The sequence below is a fragment of the Dermochelys coriacea genome, chromosome 14 (assembly GCF_009764565.3).
Source record: "Dermochelys coriacea isolate rDerCor1 chromosome 14, rDerCor1.pri.v4, whole genome shotgun sequence".
Classification (NCBI taxonomy): domain Eukaryota; kingdom Metazoa; phylum Chordata; order Testudines; family Dermochelyidae; genus Dermochelys; species Dermochelys coriacea.
The window spans coordinates 14,549,558-14,568,487 of NC_050081.1; the positions used below are offsets into that span (position 1 = coordinate 14,549,558).

The 18,930-nt window shown below is 47.3% G+C and overlaps 1 protein-coding gene across 3 annotated transcripts in view; it reads right to left on the reverse strand.

Annotated features, from left to right (window-relative positions):
- Nucleotides 1-259: 259 nt before the first annotated feature.
- GRIN2C (glutamate ionotropic receptor NMDA type subunit 2C) overlaps nt 260-18,930 on the reverse strand; it is a 46,602-nt gene continuing 27,931 nt past the window's right edge. For 2 of the 3 annotated variants that reach the window (XM_038372219.2, XM_043497577.1), the window contains exons 7-13: nt 17,014-17,167; nt 10,830-10,955; nt 8,370-8,599; nt 6,762-6,922; nt 4,880-5,067; nt 3,525-3,757; nt 260-2,518 (exon numbers count right to left, since the gene is read on the reverse strand). In XM_038372219.2, the coding sequence (XP_038228147.1) occupies nt 947-2,518; nt 3,525-3,757; nt 4,880-5,067; nt 6,762-6,922; nt 8,370-8,599; nt 10,830-10,955; nt 17,014-17,167 (2,664 nt within the window). In that variant the 3' untranslated portion in view covers nt 260-946. The other variant, XM_043497578.1, reaches the window with a different exon arrangement.

The following is an 18,930-nucleotide window of genomic DNA, read 5'->3' on the forward strand; positions in this document are numbered from 1 at the left end:
CCTGGCAGGAAAGACTCAAGTGCAGGATTCTAGTCGGAGCCTCAGCTTGTGTGCATGAGTAAACCAGAGTAAATCAGTGTAAATCCACTGATTTCAGTAGAACTCAGCTGATTTGCACAAGCTGAGAATCTGACTCATTTACTTAACCATTTGCAGGTCTTCCGGATGAAAAGATGGCTCTCTGCATGTTTGATATCAATAGAAACCTTGGCAAAAATAACCCTGAGTTTGGTTCAGAATGATGGCAGAATTAGAGAAATAAGATTTAAAATGTCTCTTTAATGACCTGGGCATGGCATTGTGACTTTTCGCTTTAAGAAACCAAAATGTGAAGGAAAGTCTTGAAACTATCCTAGGGAATGTGGGTGTTCCTGTCCCTGGTGTGGTCCCCATTCATTAGTGAACCATTTAAAGCAGTGCAGCTTTAGAAGCCGGACAGTGCGGTGGGGAGCAGGGCTGGAAGATGTCCCCATCTTTTCACAAAGAGCAGAGCTGTGAGCATGCACCCCAAGTTCACTGGAACCAAAAATAAATGATTGACATTGTACTGGATACTTTATAGTGAGCCACAGATGACTGTGAGCATTTCAATTGGACAAGACACAACCAAGAGCATCGCACTGCCCATGTGAAGTCCCAGTGCCCAGGAAATGGAAGATTTGAGAATTCACACATTAAAGTGCCTTCTACAGTTAGGTTTGTGTCCCATATCAAATAGTTGTGGCTTTATTATTTTTTGGTCCTTCAGTAGCTGAGGAAATGGGAAAAGATCTTCCTGCTGGTGCCAAAGAGCAGGGGAAACTCATGGACAAATTTGAGAGCCTCCCTTATGGGATCAATCCCCAAGAGTCACACCTGAATCTGTTATCTCCAGATGGTGTGTGACAGCAGTAACATGGATATAGGCCAAGTAACGATAGCCCTAACCCTGCCCCCCTCTCTACCCTCACACCTCAGACTCAAGGCTAGAGATTCGTCTCCAGGACTGGGCAGCACAAGGACTGTTCATTCTCTGGGCTGCCAGGATGTCCCTCCTCTCCGTATTGACCATGTGGAGGAAGGAGGGCTCTGCTTTGTTTCGCTCTGTACAGTCCCTGTACACACTGTCAAAGTACATGGTCCTCCGGCTGTCCTCCTGGACCAAGTAGTCCCTGCTCCTGGGTGCCCAGGGAGCCCGAGTGACACAGCGCTGGCTGGTCCTGGAGTGTTCACAGAGCGGGGGAGGCCCCTGGTAAAGCCGCCCCAAGTACATGGGCAGGTTCATATAGGAGTTCATGTAGGCATACTGTTTGTGCACCATGGTGGAAGAGGCCCGGTGCACACCAGTGGCATTCTGCAGGCACGCCTCCCCGTAAGAGGGCAGCCTTGCCGCTTGAGAGTGCAGGAACTCCTGGGCTTTCCAAGGGAGCCTGGAGTTTGCCTCCACACGTTTTCTGTTGCACATAGCACTGGGCCTGAGGGCTTCTGTGGGATAGTACATTGGTGTCTGCCTCAGTGCCACACCAGCTCTGGGGAAGAGATCTGGCACATCCCCTCGGGTGGAAGACTTGCCGTCGTATCTCCGGATGCCTAGGGAACGGTGCTTCTCGTTCTGCTCCCAGGCAGACCTCAGCAGGCTGACTCTTCTGTTTGGCTTTTCCTTGCCCAGAAAAGGTAGCTCCACTGGTTCTGGTTCCTTGAACACAGTAACTAAGGGTCTGCAAGGCCTGTCGGCTTTTGAGAAGGATCTGTTCGTACAGTCAGGAGGCAAGAAAGGGCTCTTCTCAGAAGTGGAGAACAGCTTTGCCAGCTGGGCTGGGTCCCCGTGTCCTCCTTCCCCATACACCAGGTGGACATTTGGTGGAAGCTTCTCCTTTCCTTCTCCCCTGGACACAGGGTGCTTGTGCTCTTTGTAGATGTCTGGGAGGGGAAGCTCCCTTTGAGTTTTCAGTGGTGAGAGTGGAGTGCTCAGGTGGTTTCCCAGGGGCACGTGGCTCCCGAAATGAGATGGAGGCATGGTCCTCACCAGGAGGTGTGGAAAGCCACTGACTGTGGAACCTGGAAGAACTTTATCCCCAGAATAGCTTCCTCTAAACTTTAGGGGGTGAAGTATTGGAGGTTGCTCGTTTACCGCCCTCCAGTTTTCATTAGCTGGCAGCCTGGAATCCACAAAGAGCTGTTGGGGAGCAGGGATGGGTGGTGGAACAGCCCTCTGGGCACAGTCCCTCCCAAGCTTCTCTGTTGCGGCCACATTGGAGGAGTAGGGTGGCCTGCTGGACACACTGGTATTCTGGACAACAAGCTGAGGAGTTCTAAGGGAGAACGTGGTCTGGAGGTTTTCACTCCGGTTTGTCCAGTTCTCGATGGTGCGCGTGGCATTCTCAAGGGAGCTCCCAACACTGGCTGTTGACACCATGTCCTTGGCAGCCTGCAGCATCTTCAGCACATTGGCTTGGGCAGAGTTAGCGGTGACATCAGGAGTGCGAACACGAACAGGGCTCTCCAGATTCTGGACTCCACTGAAACAGCTATAAATGCCCTGAAAAGCAGAGAGAGAAAAAGTGGCCAGAGCAACCCTGAGTGCAATGGACACAGGGAGGGAGATGAAGAATAATAAATCAGTGCGCCTTGGGTCCTGGGAAGGGATGAGGCAGGGCAATCCCTCATGTACAAGCTCCATGTTCATGCAGGATAAAGCAGATAAAAACTACAGAACAACGATAAACATCCATAGTTGAGATGGAGAGCAGCCCAGGACTGGCCTGAGGTCACATTGCTGTGGGCCGGGAATATCGTCTACTGTGCCAAGTTCTCTGCATTACTTCCAAACACCATGATTCCAAACATCTTCCCTTTTTAGAATAGTTTCCTCCCATTAGTGACCTAGCGGACTCATCTCCAGAACAAGCGCTTTGATCAGCAGTGGAACTTGAGGACAGAGCACCATCCAACCCTGGCCAACAAGCATATCTCCACGATGGTGCTCAAGAGTTCCTCCTGCCTAGACAAACCCAGAACTTAGTCTTTCCCTCAGTTCTCCCATTAGCCTCGCTTTGAACAGCACACCCATTAACTTTGGTTTCACACCAGATGAGGTGAGAGCTTGTTAGAGCACAAGCCATATACTAAACTCAAGGCACGTGCGATAAGCTGTTTTGGCTTGGGAATGTGAAAGTGACAAGGCCAGGGACTGGTGCATCCATTCATTATTCATTTCCTTGGTGCGCTTTTAATTGGTGCTCGATTGTTTCATGTGAATTTAGGGCTGGGAAAAGGCTCCCATCAGAGAACCCCACAGCCCTTCAGACAAGAGGCTTGTTTTTATCCACAGAACATGGACACTGTGTGGGCAGCACAAGCTTCCTCCCTCCTGCCATATTCTGATCAGTAACATAGAGGCAAAATACTCAGCATCCCATTACCAGACACATCCGCTCAGCCCTTACTCCTGGTGACAAACTAGCCCCTCCTGAATAAATAAGATCAATAAAGAGTGACTTAGGGGGAACATGGTCACGTAGTGGAAACGTGGGGAAGGCACTTACCCTGCTTATGGCCAGAAGGAAGTCAAGTTTGTGCGACTTGGGGACAGAGTGGCGTAATTTCCAATACACCAGGTGCTCCCAGGCAAAGACCAGCAGGCTCAACCCCATGGCCACCAACAGCATGTAGAAGACCCCGGCCATGTTGTCAATGTCTAGCTTGCTGCTCATCACCTCATTCTTCTCATTCTGGCAGATCCCCGACAGCCACACTGTCTCCAGTTTCTGGGTTTCCCCTGGGAAACAGTTACACACAGAGGGACAGACTGAGATTCTAGTCAGGAGCTTCCTGTGCCTGTGCAGCATGAGGGACCAACCCTCTCACTTCACAGTCTAATGTCCACGTTGTTTTAGAAGCAGAAAAAAATTCCACTGGATCCCAGAAGTTATTAATAGAATTGTCCTCTCTTCAGCCTTTAGGATTTCTCCCCAGTTTGTGCCTTCACCGAACTCTCCTGGATTTGGACATATGATAGCCTTTCTGACTTCTTAATTTCTTCCCCTCCACACCCATCTCTTTTCTCCCCATAATTCCCTTCCTCTGTCCTGATCTGCCTCTTTCCCCCTCTCCTCCCCCCCTTAACTCTGTTACATTTTACTCTGGAACGTCCCGTCCCGTCTCCCCACTCCCGTGCCTTTATACTTTGCACACAGATCACTTAAGATCTCAAAGCTGCCAGGAGAGGTGTATTGCCTATTAGCGGGAAGAGAGAGATTGCAGAGAGAATAATGTCTAGGAGAGGCTGGGCCCAATTGAATGTTAACCACAACCAACCTGACCGGGAAGAACAGCTTTCTCAATACTTCTTGATGCTTCCCCTAATGCACAGCGCAGACCACAGACTGACTGCTTGACTACACAGAGTGCAGCTGGGGCTCCCTAAGGTACCAGGAGACCAAGAGATTCAAAGCTGCATGCCATAGATGACTTCCATGTGGCAGATGGAGGAGAAAGCTAGGGCCAGCATTCCCAGATGGTTTACATTTACACCAGCTGAGGATCTGGCCCCTAGCTTACATGGATAGAGCCCTAGATGTCTGGGTTAATTCACAACATATGTGCTGGTTTTGATGGACTGTCTGATCCTCTTCCAGTTTTAACAGATAAATACATTTTAAAATAAAACAGCAGCATGTTTGTGCCAGAGAAAGAAAGGAGAGGAAAACGGAAGATCAAACAAGTAAGGGAAGGTGAGAGATAGGAGTGCCACCTTTGTGCATGTCTGATTCTTGGGTAACACGGTTTCCCCAGCTTTGCAAGGAAAGAAGTACAAGAAGGGAAGGGCTAGGCTAACACTGTCACCCAGTCAGAGGAGGGACACTGCTCCCCAGTGCTGAGCAGGGAAAGAAATACCCACCGTCTCCCAGGAACTGTAGAAGGGCCAAGTCAATTGGCCTCTTCCACTTGGAATCCTTCTGCAGAGCAATGCCATAGCCGGTGGTAGCAAAGACCTTCCCACTGCCGATGGTCACCAGCTTACAGCCCTCGTCCTTGCCAGCCATGTAATTCAGCACAGCGGCATCGTAGATAAAGGCATCCAGCTTCCTGGAATCAAGCAGAGAGAGTTCAGGGCAAGGACGGCAACAGAGAAGATGGGAAGGGAGCAGCTCGGGCAGGGAAAGGATGAGGAGATACCAGGAAGAGAGGAAAACAGAGTAGCCACAGAGCTTTGGATTCAACATCTCATCTCAAACAGCCGGGGAGGAAACTTGGATGCTTCTCTTTCTAAACAAGGAGGAACTGTTGATGGTATTGAGGCTCAGCAGCTATATTATCAACAAGCCCAGACTCAACTAGAGTATGGGCTCCAAATGCCCCAAATAGGAGAAGACTACTCCCAACAAAATGCTTTCCTCAGGCCAATATCATTTTAAAGGCAGTGACATATCTATACAGATCACTTTGCACACCACTGAAAGGCAGTCATCTCTGGGGTAAAAGGTGGAAGCTGTTTAGCATCACAGAGCAACACTATACAACAATTTAGGACACAAAGTGAGGGGAAAAAACCCTATCCTCCATTGAAATTGAAGAGGTGATCTAGGGGATGTCTACACTGTAATCAGAGATATGACGGCAGTATGTGTAGACATACCCACGCTAGCGTTGATCTGGCTAGTTTGAAGAACAATCATAATGAAGCTGTGGGAGTAAGGGTGGCAGCATGGGCCAGCTGTTAGAGTTACATACTCAAGGTCCCAGGCAGATTTGTACAGTCATTCTGTCATGGCTTCACTACTATCGTTAGTCAGGGGAGATGGATCAAAATTAACTTGGGTGTGTCTGTATGTGCTGCAGTCATACCTCTGACTGCAGTGTAAACATATCCTTAGCTGAACAGCCTGTAATCGGAGGCCTGGTCTACACTAGAAAATTAGGTCGGTTTAACTATATCAGTCAGGGGTGTAAAAAAGCCACACCCCTGAGCAGCATAATTCACGTGACCAAAGTCCCAGTGTAGACAGCGCTAGGTTAATGGAAGAATTCTTCTGTCGACCTAGCTACTGCCTCTCGGGGAAGTGGATTACCTACTCTGATGGGAGAACCCTGCATCGTGGCATAGGTGTTGTCTGCACTGAAACGCTAAAGTGGTACACCAGTGCCGCTGTGTAGACAAGCCTGAGCTAAAATTTGGCAGCCTGTGCTCATGAGAAGCGCTATAGGCTCAGTAAGGACCACAAGCAGTCAGGACGTCAATCTGCCCTCTCAGCTGGAAGATGGTAGTGCCAGGAGGGAATATGTACTCAGGAGATTACTCAAAGAGAGGGTGGATTTCTTACCTGATGCTTTCTGCAGAGACAATCTGTGTGTGTCTCTCTCATTCCCTAGCTTCCTACCCACCCATCCCCTTTGAAAGCTAAATGCTATTATGCAAAGGGATGGGGCGTTCTTAAATTACTTGATTTGCTATCGAAAACGCACACACACCAGGTGCTGGATGGAGATCTTGGGACAGCTCCTTCTTTACTTCTGTGGAGCTCCACCCTTTCACAGCAGCAGAGGACTTGGCCCTGTATGCTCATGTTAGGTGGTGGGAACTCTTAGCTGGAGCCATCTCCTAAAGTCAGGCAAGTTGATCTGACTTAATCTCCATCCCCCCATGCTTCTGATAATGTAAATACAGAAGAACAGTCCCTTCCTGTCCCACCCCAGGCATTTTGGAGGTAGAAGCCTGTGCACGCTCCACCTCTGGAGGCGCACTCCTGTTTCAGAAGAGTTGCTCTTAAAGGGAGACGTACCCCATTTTGAGGCTGGTCAGGGCATCTTCCACCGAGCGCTGGTTGTATTTCACCATGTGCGTGTGCATATCTGGATAGTTGCTCCGAATGTTTCTCTCCGTGCTGCCATTGGGAACGGTGCCGAAGCGGAACGGGGGATACTGCTCCTGGGGCCTCTGGAACTAGAATGGCAATCACCATGAACAGTAATCAATTGCCTGGTCCAACAAACAAGCCCAGCACTGTGCTCCAGGCCTCCTCCTGGATTTTCCACTTAGCCCAGTGATGGAACCAGGCTGTGTTTTCACCCTCACCTTGAGCCCAGCTTCCACTCCATTTCTACCCTTTCTGTCTATTCCCACCTTGTCACTATCAACCTGTATCAGCACCAGCACTGGCTGAAAAGTGGGATGATGCTTCCATAAAAAGTTTCCCAGTTTGTCAAGATTGGTTTGGTTTGGCCAAAGTGGCACAAGTCCATGGGAGAGCTGGGAATCAAACCCAGGCCTCGTGACCCTTGGTCCCACAAACCCTAGCCACTGAGTGCAGAAACCCTATTTCTTGGCACTTGCCCCCCAAAGGCATTAGATTTATTAATAGGTGTTCCTAGCTGGAGGCCTGCCTGTGCTCTGTGAGCAAGAGCCCGGCTTAGTGGAGAGGAGAAAGGGACACACAGGAGAGCTACTGGGTCCACTTCTACCACAGCACATGAGCATCTCCTATTGACCTCTATGGGCAATACCTGTATGCTGTGGTGGGCACACAAGTCAGGTTCTGCATTAGAACGTTGCTCCCCCTTCTCTGCTCTGTTCTTTGGTTTCAGTCTCTCTCTGCTGGTCACTCTGCTAGCTCTCCACCTTGGTTTCTCTTGGGTTACTTCTCTCAGCCTCTTTTCTGTTCCTTCCCCCTCCGCTCCACACTCCAACCATTCAGCCTTCAAGTCTGTTCAACCTTAGGCAAAGGAGTTCTCACCTCCCTCAAGACTGTGATTTCATTAAACTCCTCATCTTCAACATAACCACCATTGGAATAGTGCCCTAACCCCATCCACTCACCTTACCCTCTCAGCGCACACTTATCCCACCATATTCATCCTGCCCAGGATGTACACCATGGGCTCCTAATCCCTCTCTGCCGTGGAGGGATGTCATAGCTGTCAGACTGAGGCACAGACATTCAGAGTAAAAAGAAAAGGGGTACTTGTGGCACCTTAGAGACTAAAATTTATTTGAGCATAAGCTTTCGTGAGCTACAGCTCACTTCATCGGATGCATTCACAAAAGCTTATGCTCAAATAAATTTGTTAGTCTCTAAGGTGCCACAAGTACTCCTTTTCTTTTTGCAAATACAGACTAACACGGCTGCTACTCTGAAACCTGACATTCAGAATAAGCAGTAACCACCCTTAATGGATTCTACACATTGCTCCTTATTGCTGGTATCCACCAGCAATCCATGCCATGGAAGCCTGACTTGTTCAGAAGGCAAAGTAGGTCAGCTCTCTTCAGTCCTTACTTGATTAACCTAATATACTCACCCTACCCACTGTGGATGTTCTATACCCAGCCATGGTTATCCCCCCATACTTCCCCTCCCAAACTGTGGTTATTTTCTGCAAGCCCTCCTCACCTTCTTGTCACTCAGCCCAGAGACAGTGTCGATATATTGCTCCTGGATCATAAAGGCTGCCAGGTTAGCTGTGTAACTGGCCAGGAAGATCACTGCGAAGAAGGCCCAGATCAGCACCATGATCTTACTTGTGGTGCCTTTTGGATTCTCAATGGGCACCGAGTTATTAAAGACCAGGGCCCACAGCAGCCAGACAGATTTGCCAATGGTGAAGGAGGGCCCGCCGGACTCTGGGAGGAGAAAAGGAGAGAGGCTTTGGGTAGCTTGGAATGAACCTGGGCCTTTTGATAAAACACAACACGTCTCTCCAACCTCAGGCATGCTGCTGTCCCAACTTATGTTTCCTGGAAAATGACTAGGGATAATTCCTTCTGCCTTTTAGCCTTGAGCTGTAGATAAATGGGCTTTCCAGTTATGCTGCTGCCATTTTACACTTGTAACTCACCACCAAACAACGTAATCCCGGGTTTGCTTTTGGGGAAAGTTATTTTTTTTTCTTCCTTAATTCCTGCATTCATTGGTGGGTTCGGTATATGGAGAGAGAAAGTATTGCCTGAAGCCCAGACACCACAAACAGGGTAACCCTTTCTGGGCCCACATCCTACCCTTAACATGGAGCAGGTGAGTCTGGCTGTGTTTCAGGGACCTTCAAATGACTGTCAGAGATTCCCTATTAATGTAAAGATCTACCTGCTTTATTGAGTGGAGCCAGTTGAAAGCTGGCTGTTCACCTAAAACTAAAATATCTCAGGGCCATGTCCCAACAAGCACCAGTTCTGTCTTAACAGGAGTTGGTCTGAACACTGAGCTTCTCCCAATATGTTCGTGCTGAGATGCTCTGCGTCTATCCCGACATCTAATCTGTTGTAGATATTGCTATAGTGCCAGTCCTTGCAGCATCCAGGCACTGAGTCTTATAGAAAACCTGGTAGAGATTCTTTGGTGCTTGTTTTGTTCCAAAGTCCTGGTAAGAAAGAGAGAGAGAGAAGAATCTTGCCAGGACAGGGTATGTGGCCTAGGCAGGTCCTGGCTGGGCTGTGAAGGAAATCTGCCAGACCCATTTCTGGTGAGGCTCCAAGACTGGCCTTCAGCACAGAGACAGAGACCTATTACATAGCAGCTTTTCTGACTTCACCTTCAGAAATAGCGGGATGGTTGCTAGAGAGAGTGGAATGGAAATGCATTTTGCTGCCCCACCACCTCCCAACAACATACCAAAAAATTAAAACTAGGGGGAAAGAAGGAGACAAAATGAGAAATGAGACATGAGATTCAAGAACAAACTAGCGCTCTCTGGTGAGAGGATTGGAGCAGCAGGGTTCTGGCTGGCCGAGTTCTGCTGGAGCCTTTGTTCATTTGGAAGATGAAAGCTAAAAATAGATTGTGTATTTTTACTGTGGGCTCTAGGCTATTCTCTCCTGGTTGATACCAGCTTCCTTCTGACTCTCTCCTTTCCTCTCAGTGTCTGATCCCTGACTGAACGGCAAACCCTCCAAGGTCGACACTGAGAAACTGTTGAGGGTCTCTGAAACTAGAGTGGGGAGAGGTTTGGTCCTGGAGTGCACAGGGGAGTCACTGATGCTGCTTCAAGAAGCATTTTCATTATGCACCCGTCAGGATGGATATGCTTTAATGAACATTCATCAAGGGCAACGATGGCACCCTGGCCTGGGGCTGACAACTCCTCAAAACAAATGTGAGAAAAATCTTCTCCCCAGCTAGCTCGGATGTGGGAGCTCTTAGCTAGAGCAGACAGCATAGTAATAGGCTGATCGGTCCTGCTAGTGACTGCCACAGCAGGTCTGGAAGGAATTGGATTCACTAGATGGTCACAATGGACCCTTCTGGCCTTGGAATTTATGAATCTGTGTCCACAATGGCATTGGCAAAAATCCCATGTCAACTTGAAGTGGCCCGAGGAATCTCCAGCTGGCATCCTGTATTTTAGAGCAATCTGGGAGGGGATGGAAGCGTGTGCACAGTTAGGGGGAGGGGTATTTTATGGCTTTTCAGTTTCCCATGTTGATGTTGAAGTGGAAGACACTGGAGGCACCATTTTGGTACCTGGTGCTAGGCAAAGAGACCCTCAGAGACCCTGCTGAGGAAAGGAAGACTCCCCAATAGCAGAGGCTGGGGAGTGGATGAGGACATGCTGATGGAGATTGGGGTCTGCTTTGCAAAGGCGGAAGCTCTGCTGAAAGAGGCTGGGAATCAGTTTCCACACACCCCACTCACTGTAATCCACGGATATGGCTGGAAACATGACCCTGGGATGAGCCCATGCTTCCCCAGGACATATGGGGCTGTAAGAATCCAGACCCATTCCCATGGAATTATTATGGTGCCTTCCCTCTCATAAAGCAGGGCTCATCAAAGGCAAAGGGGAGGGGAGGGGTGCTTGTGACAAAGGGCACCATCTCATTCCACAACATTTGTTCATGGTTCCTTTAAGCAACTTACTTTTTCCGCTGGTTAGATTCTGGTTGTAGCCGACGGGGCTGAAATATTCAAACATGAAGACAGTGATGGCAACCACAGTGAGACACATCACAAACATCATCACCCACACCGCCGGGCTGTAGGGCTCTGCAAGGCAAGAGGGAGGCAGTCAACTCTAGCTGTGCTGCACCTGGCCCCATGTGTGTGTCACTATAGGCGACTGGACCCTCCCACCAAGTAATACAGCAGGACCCAAACCTAGAGGCTAAGGGAAAAACCCCCTCAAGCTTCATGCAGGATCATGTGACCCTATAGAGACAGATATACCCTTCCCAGCACAATACATTTGTGATGATCCTATTAGTGCCCTTGAATCTAAAGGGAATCGGGATTACACTGAAAGATGCCCGATAGCTACTGGGTGTCCTCATCTACAGACTGAGCACATGCTAAATAGTCCTGTCTTGCTATTTATTGAGTAACTCAGAGTGGGAGAAAGAGGGAAGTAAAAGGGAGAGTCTCACTCACAAAAAGAGCTAAATTCAGACCTGATGTAAGCAGGTTGAGAAATTAGCCAAGGGAGGATGGAAGAGAGAGAAACCAGCCATGTAAAACTGTCATGAAAATTTACCAGCCCAAGCACAAAATCTACTCACCTGCCCTGATCATAATATAGTGACAGAGGAAAAACTAATGAGACATTACTCACCTGTCAAAAAGTTTTCAAGTAGTATCCACCCCATGTGAACAGGTCTATGTTTATTAGTAGTAGTATTGTTAAGGCCCTACTTCATTTGTGATATTGTGGATCCCGCAATATTAGGCTTCTGCTGCAATTTGACAGTGAGGGCCCAGGGCAGCTGATGGCAGAAAATAGTGGAAAAGTATTTGCAGTAATAAGGTCCATTATTACTTTTCCATGATTTTCCATGGCTTCTCCCAACTCAGCTGCAATTTTTGGACAATCATCCTGTGATTCAAGTAGGGCCTTAAGTATTGTTTATTATTTGTGTTACTATAGGACCTAGGAGCCCTACTCAAGGACCAGGATCCCATTGTGCTAGGTGCTGTACAAAGACAGAACAAAAGGAGTTCACAATCTAAGAATAATCTGATTGGAATAGAATCTTGCAAGGCTGAGATTAGAACTGGGTGAACATTGCAAACGTATGTCCATGAATATTTGTTTGAATGCAACATTTATTCAAGAGACAGTGTTCACATCCTGTTTGTGTTCATTTTCTCATCAGTGAATGAGCTTCCAGGCAAGAACATTTGTGGAAACAAAACATTTTAAGTGGATATTGCAGAACATTAGTGAAAAGTGAATTCTGAAGTTGTAATCACGAGTATTCACTCCAAAAACCTGATCCTAAGAGTTACTTTAATCCAGTCAGGGAACTGAAACATGCCATGTAACCTACATGTCCAGTCAAAACAGCTCAAGAAGCCAATACTTGGAAGGAATTGCTCTCACACCAGCTGCAGATTAAGAATGATTATTTGCAGAAATTGTTCACGAAAGAATTACAGACAATGAGAAAATTCCAGAAAAATCAGCAATCTCGTGGCTGAAAAATTCACCAACAGAAAAAGGGGCAAAATACATCAGATACCTTATTATATTTACTGAGCCAGGGCAGAGATATATAGAGATATGCATTACCTAGGGAGGTGGTGAAATCTCCTTCGTTAGAAGTTTTTAAGGTCAGGCTTGACAAAGCCCTGGCTGGGATGATTTAATTGGGGATTGGTCCTGCTTTGAGCAGGGGGTTGGACTAGATGACATCCTGAGGTCCTTTCCAACCCTGATATTCTATGATTCTATGAGAGAGGGAGCGGCAAAAAGGAACAGAGAGAGGGAGAGAACTGGATGCGGAGAAAGAACAAGGCAGACACAAAAGAAGACACAATTAATTGATCTTTAAATATTCATGGTAAATAGGCCCAAAGGCCTGTGATGGGATGTTAGATGGGGTGGGATCTGAGTTACTACAGAGAATTCTTTGCTGGATATCTGGCTGGTGTATCTTGCCCATATGCTCAGGGTTTAACTGATCACCATATTTGGGGTCGGGAAGCAATTTTCCTCCAGGGCAGATTGGAAGAGGCCCTGGAGGTTTTTCGCCTTCCTCTGTAGCATGGGTCACTTGCTGGAGGATTCTCTGCTCCTTAGTCTTTAAACCATGATTTGAGGACTTCAGTATCTCAGACATAGGTGAGAGGTTTTTCGCAGGAGTGGGTGGGTGAGATTGTGGGGCCTGCGTTGTGCAGGAGGTCGGACTAGATGATCATAATGGTCCCTTCTGACCTTAATATCTATGAATCTAAGAGGAGACACTAAGAGAGGGACAGAGAGACAGAGACATCAAGAAGGCAGGAAGAGGCGTGAACAGAAAGAGGCACTCAAGGCAGAGAGAGACCAAGCGGAAGAGACAGTGGCAGTTGCTGGGTGACAGCAGCAAACACCCAGAATGATAGAGCTCTGTCATTAAAGGGCAGGCTGAAGGATGGGATTAATTCAAGCCCTCAAAATACAGCAGAAGAGGGCCATTTGTCAGCGTGTCCTTCCCTGTCAAGGAGGAGAAAACCTTTATCTGATGGCATCAGATGCATTTAATTGCATGTGGAGGGAGCTGGGCAAGTGAGAGGGTGGGGATGGTGGAAGGAGGAACCTTTGACCCTGGCTTCCCCTGGGCTTAGCTCTCCTACACACATTTTCTGGTGAGATGACTGTGCAGTAGGAAGAGAAGGCCCAGATCTGAAGACTGCAGAGAGTTAAAGTCCAGGGGCCTGATTCTTCAAGTAACTGAAATCAGAGAGGGCTACTTGGCTGGAGTTGGGGGAGTTAGGGGACAGCAACACTTTTCTGAAGGGAGGAGGGGGGGGAGAGCCAGGGTGGCTTGTTGCTCTTCTGACTCCATAAGCTCACCCCAGTTTCCTGACACTGAGCTATCTGTCCTCTAGTGAAGGTGGTGACATTGGCTCCCTCTGGAGCAGATACACTCTACTATGCAGCGCTGGGGAGCCTGTACATTTCTCCTGCAATCCCACAGCACAGGAGACAGAAAGCTCTGGGGAGGAGACACTCGTAGCCTCTGGCACCAGCATGTCTAAACTGTGTGCTGTCAAGTCAAAGAGGCCTTCAAAGCATATACAGGCTTATGCCAACATGTGCATGCAAACATACAGAACAAGGACAAGCTCAGACATATGCACAAACATATAAGCAGGCTGCTCACACACACTGTGCTACACATGCGCTTTCGTAGATTTATTCTGTATATATATATATATACACACACACATACACACACACACACACACACACACACACACACACACCCCAACATGCATCCACACATGCAAGCTTGTACATACACACAAACATACATATGGAACAGTTCACACATGCAGCTAACAATCCACATGTTCACACACGCACTTTCCTAACAGCAGGTACTCGCATACAAAAGGTGCATATGTACACACACACAAAGCAAATATACCCTCAGCCACATGAAAACATGAATTCTTTGACATGCACACTCAGATACACCACCACAGATGTACCCATACATGTAGCAACATATAGTTACACACACTTATTCACAAACACTTTTAAACACGCACACAGAGCCAAACTCACACATGCATTCGACACACACTCATCCGCATGTCACATACACATACTGAACACAAACACAGACACAGAATCATAGAAATGTAGGGCTGGAAGGGACCTCCAGAGGTCATCTACACAAACCACCTATGCTGAGGCAGGATTAAGTAAATCTAGACGATTGCTGACAGGTGTTTGTCTAACCTGTTCTTAAAAACCTCCAATGACAACATACCTAGGTAACTTGTTCCAGTATTTAACTATCCTTATAGTTAGAAAGATTTTGCTAATATCCAACTTAAATCTCCCTTGCTGCAAACTAAGCAGATTACTTCTTGACTTGCCCTCAGAGGACCTGGAGAAAAAAATTGATCACTGTCCTCTTTATAACATCCCTTAACATATTTGAAGACTTATCAGGTCCCCACTCTGCCTTCTCTTCTCAAGACTAAGAACTGGGCATGTTTTCAACCTTTCCTAATAGGTCATGTTTTTTCACAACTTTTATCATTCTTGTTGCTCTTCTCTGGAATCCAGTTTGTTCGCATCTTTCTTAAAGTGTGGTGCTCAAGACTGGACACAGTACTCCAGCTGAGGCCTCACCAGTGCCGAGTATAACAGAACCATTACGTCCCACATCTTTTGTGCAACACTCCCAGTAATACACCCCAAAATGACATTTGCCCTTTTCCAGCTGCATCACACTGTTGACTCTCATTCCATTTGTGATTCACTATAACCTCTAGATCCCTTTCTGCAGTACTGCTGTCTAGCCAATTATTCACATGTGAAACACATATGCAGATACATGCACATATAGAGAGACTCGCACAACATGCACTGCAAACACTCATCCTCACATAAACACAAACATGCAACATGTACTGCTAATCAAATTCACACATATTCACATACAGCATTAAACACTCATCCCAAACTTTTGTCTTATTTAAACTTACAGGTTATTTTTCTGGAAAGCACTTCAAAATCTTGGGTTTTTTTGTTTTTTGTTTTTGTTTTTTTAAACACCATAATTACAAAATTCAAGTGCAGAAGAGGAAAGAACTGGATTTGTAGAATGAACCTCCCTAAGAACATGCTCAGCCTGGCCTCCACCTAACAAGTCCCTGATTCAGTTTAATAAAATAACTATTGCATATAACCTCAGCCCCTTGCTTAGAGCAAGAGAGGAATTCAGTCTTGGGGCCTGTCCTGACCTTAGGCTGTAATGACACCACCAGCAGGGAGACTGATCACTGCCAATTTGTGGAGGTGACTTTTGTGACATGGACCCTTGTACCCTGGGAACTTGTCTGAGACTCACCAATTAATTTCACAAAGGCCACTGAAAAACCATCAGCAGTGATGGGCTTTGACTTCCACTGATCTGGCCCATAGTCAAACCAACGGTAAAAGTCTCTATAGTAGTTTAGCCCTTAAACTACCCTGCTCCATTTTAATCACTGGTTCATTGGACTTCAAAGTTTCCTGTTCTTGCAATCAGTGTCCCATCTACCAAGACCCTATAGCACAGGCTATACCACCAATATTAAACTCCAGACAGTCTCCCCTAGGTTCCAGGGGGAGTCTAGAGGGACACAGAGAAGAAGGCCCATGGGGTACAGGAAATGAGCACAACCTGTCAGAATCTGGAGCGGAAACTAAGCTTGTATTTTGACACTGACTGGAAGCGATGCTCTCAATCAATGCATGGCCAAGCAGTGACTTTGTATGCAGAGGACACTCTTGGCTTTGCCAAGATAAAATAAGTTGCATCTGATAAGTTAACTCTTTCATTGCTGATCCTACATAGAAAATGCAACATAGCCAATGTCCTATCAAAATCACAGGATGTGAAGTTCATCTGGCAGCTGTCAAGGAGCTCAGCCACCAAAAAAAGTTTGGGAAGCTATTTCTATGCATGGGTAGTTATGACAGTTCTTTGCACTTTCATAGCACCTTTCATCAGAGGAACCCCAAGTGCTCCATCAGACCATAAGTTCAGCCTCCCCAGACCCCAGTGGGGTGGGTGCTATTATAGTCATTTTACAAATGGGGAAACCAAGGCAGAGAGATTGAGTAACTTGCCCGAGATCACACAGCAAGTCTGTGGTATAGCCAGGAATAGAATCCACAAGTCCAGAATGCCCCCAATCTCCTTTACCTAGCAAGAGACAGGTTAGAATGGAAATACCCTGACATGACAGGGAGGGGAGTTGAGCACAGACGGGAATATCAACCCTTTGTTGGCATCAGCAGTAAGTCCCATCCCAGAGAAATCAAGCTCCTCTCTGGCTCAGCCTTGCTTCTGAGTACACCTCACCACCTGAATCCACATGACAGGCACATTCCTTGGTACCAAAATGGCCCACAGCCACCATATTTACACGGAGTGGAGTCCAGACGCCCCATGGCCTCACCAAGCCCAGACACACCAAGATTCACCCCAGACTCCAGAGCCGGGCTTGCCTTAACCCTCCATTTTCACTCTATGCTTTTCCCCTCCTTGAACGCACCATGCTCACTCGCAGCTCTGCGCATAGAACAAAGCATCCACCCCGGTACCAGGCTGGCTCTGCTCACCTAGGAAGGCAGAAGGCGAGACTGTCCCATTGCTTCTAGCCACCATGACACTAATACCCGTCTCCACAAAGGGCACAGAGAAGTCCACAATCTCAGACCGCTCCTCGTTGATGGTGAGGGACCCTATGGCCATGTCCGCTCGCTGGTAGTACACCTGGAGGACAACAAAGGAGGCAGCCAGGTGAGTCTGGAGCTACGTGAGCAAACCCGCACACCAGCAATTCACAGGGGACCCAACCCCAGCATGGCTAACCATCATTCTGTCTGATCCCACCTCCCCTTGCTGACTGAGTGGCAGAGAGACTGGCCCCAAGGTAACCCACTCCCCCTTTCCCTGTCCCAGCTTCAGACACGGACTGCACAGGAAAAACACCTCCCTTCCCAATTGGTTCTCCCCTAAGAAGCTCAGGGCCTGATGCTCAGTGACCCCCACAGCCCTTTGACTCCATTCTGGCAACACAAAGTAGGTGGATATGGCCCCCAGAGGCTGTTGCAGAACTGGGATAAAGCCCTAGGCCAGCCTTGCAACCATTGCCAAACACAGGACCGATGGGGGGCATGGCTATAGCGCACTGCATGACAGCTATCCTCTGCTGCCGGGAGTCCCAAGGGGAAGCACAGCATAAGAGTTAGAGCAGCCAATGGTACCACAGGCCAGCAAGGCCCCTGCACAAGCTACCTTTGCCCCTCCCCAGCCCTTAGCACAGAAATGGAGTAACAGACTCAGGTCCTTGGCCTCTAGGTCGGACTCACACTCCCCAACTACCTCCTTCCTTCCTTCCCACTCACTGGATTCCTGCCTTGCTACACACTGGGTCCAGCCCTGGTCCACTGCAGTCAAAGTCTGGACTGAATGTACATAGTGACCTTTGGCCCCAGGTAATTTACTAGAGCTGGTCAAAAATCGGAATTTCTGTTTTGCAGGAAATCTCAAACATTTAAAAAAATTAATTTGTTCCAAATCACAATGACTAAATATTTTTGAAACTTATCATGAAGCAGAAATTTTGAATTTTTGCTTGAAAACTAAAATTAAGAACATAGGAATGGCCATACTGGGTCAGATCAATGGTCCATCTAACCCATTATCCTGTCTTCCGACAGTGACTGGTGCCAGATGCTTCAGAGGGAATGAACAGAACATGGCAATTATCGAGTGATCCATCCCCAGTTGTCCAGTCCCAGCTTTTGGGAGTCAGAAGTTTAGGGACACCCAGAGTATGGGATTGCATCCTTGTCCATCTGGTCTAATAGCCATTAGATGGACCTATCCTCCATGAATTTATCTAATTCTTTTTTGAATCCAATTATATTTTTGGCCTTCACAATATCCCCCAGCAATGAGTTCTCAGTTTGACGGGGCGTTGTGTGAAGAAATACTTTCTATGTTTGTTTTAAGCCTACTGACTATTAATTTAATTGGGTGACCCCTGGTTCTTGTGTTATGTGAACGAGTAAAGAACACTTCCCTATTCACTTTCTCCACCCCAGTCATGATTTTATAGCCCTCTATCATACCCCTCCTCTGTTGTCTCTTTTCTAAGCTGAGCAGTCCCAGTCTGTTTAATCTCTCCCCAGATGGAAGCTGTTCCATACCCTTAATCATGTTCCAATTCTAATATATCTTTTTGAGATGGTGCAACCAGAACTGCATATGGTATTCAAGGTGTGGGTGTACCCGGGATTTATATAGTGGCATTATGATATTCCTGTCTTATTTTCTATCCCTTAATAGTTCCTAACATTGTTAGTTTTTTTGACTGCCCTTGCACATTGAGCAGATGTTTTCATAGAACTATCCACAATGACTTAAGATCTCTTTGAATGGCAACACTTAATTTAGACCCCATCATTTTGAATACATTTTCAACATTTATTTTGTTTGCGCTTTTCCATTATTTTTATTATTTTGACCTT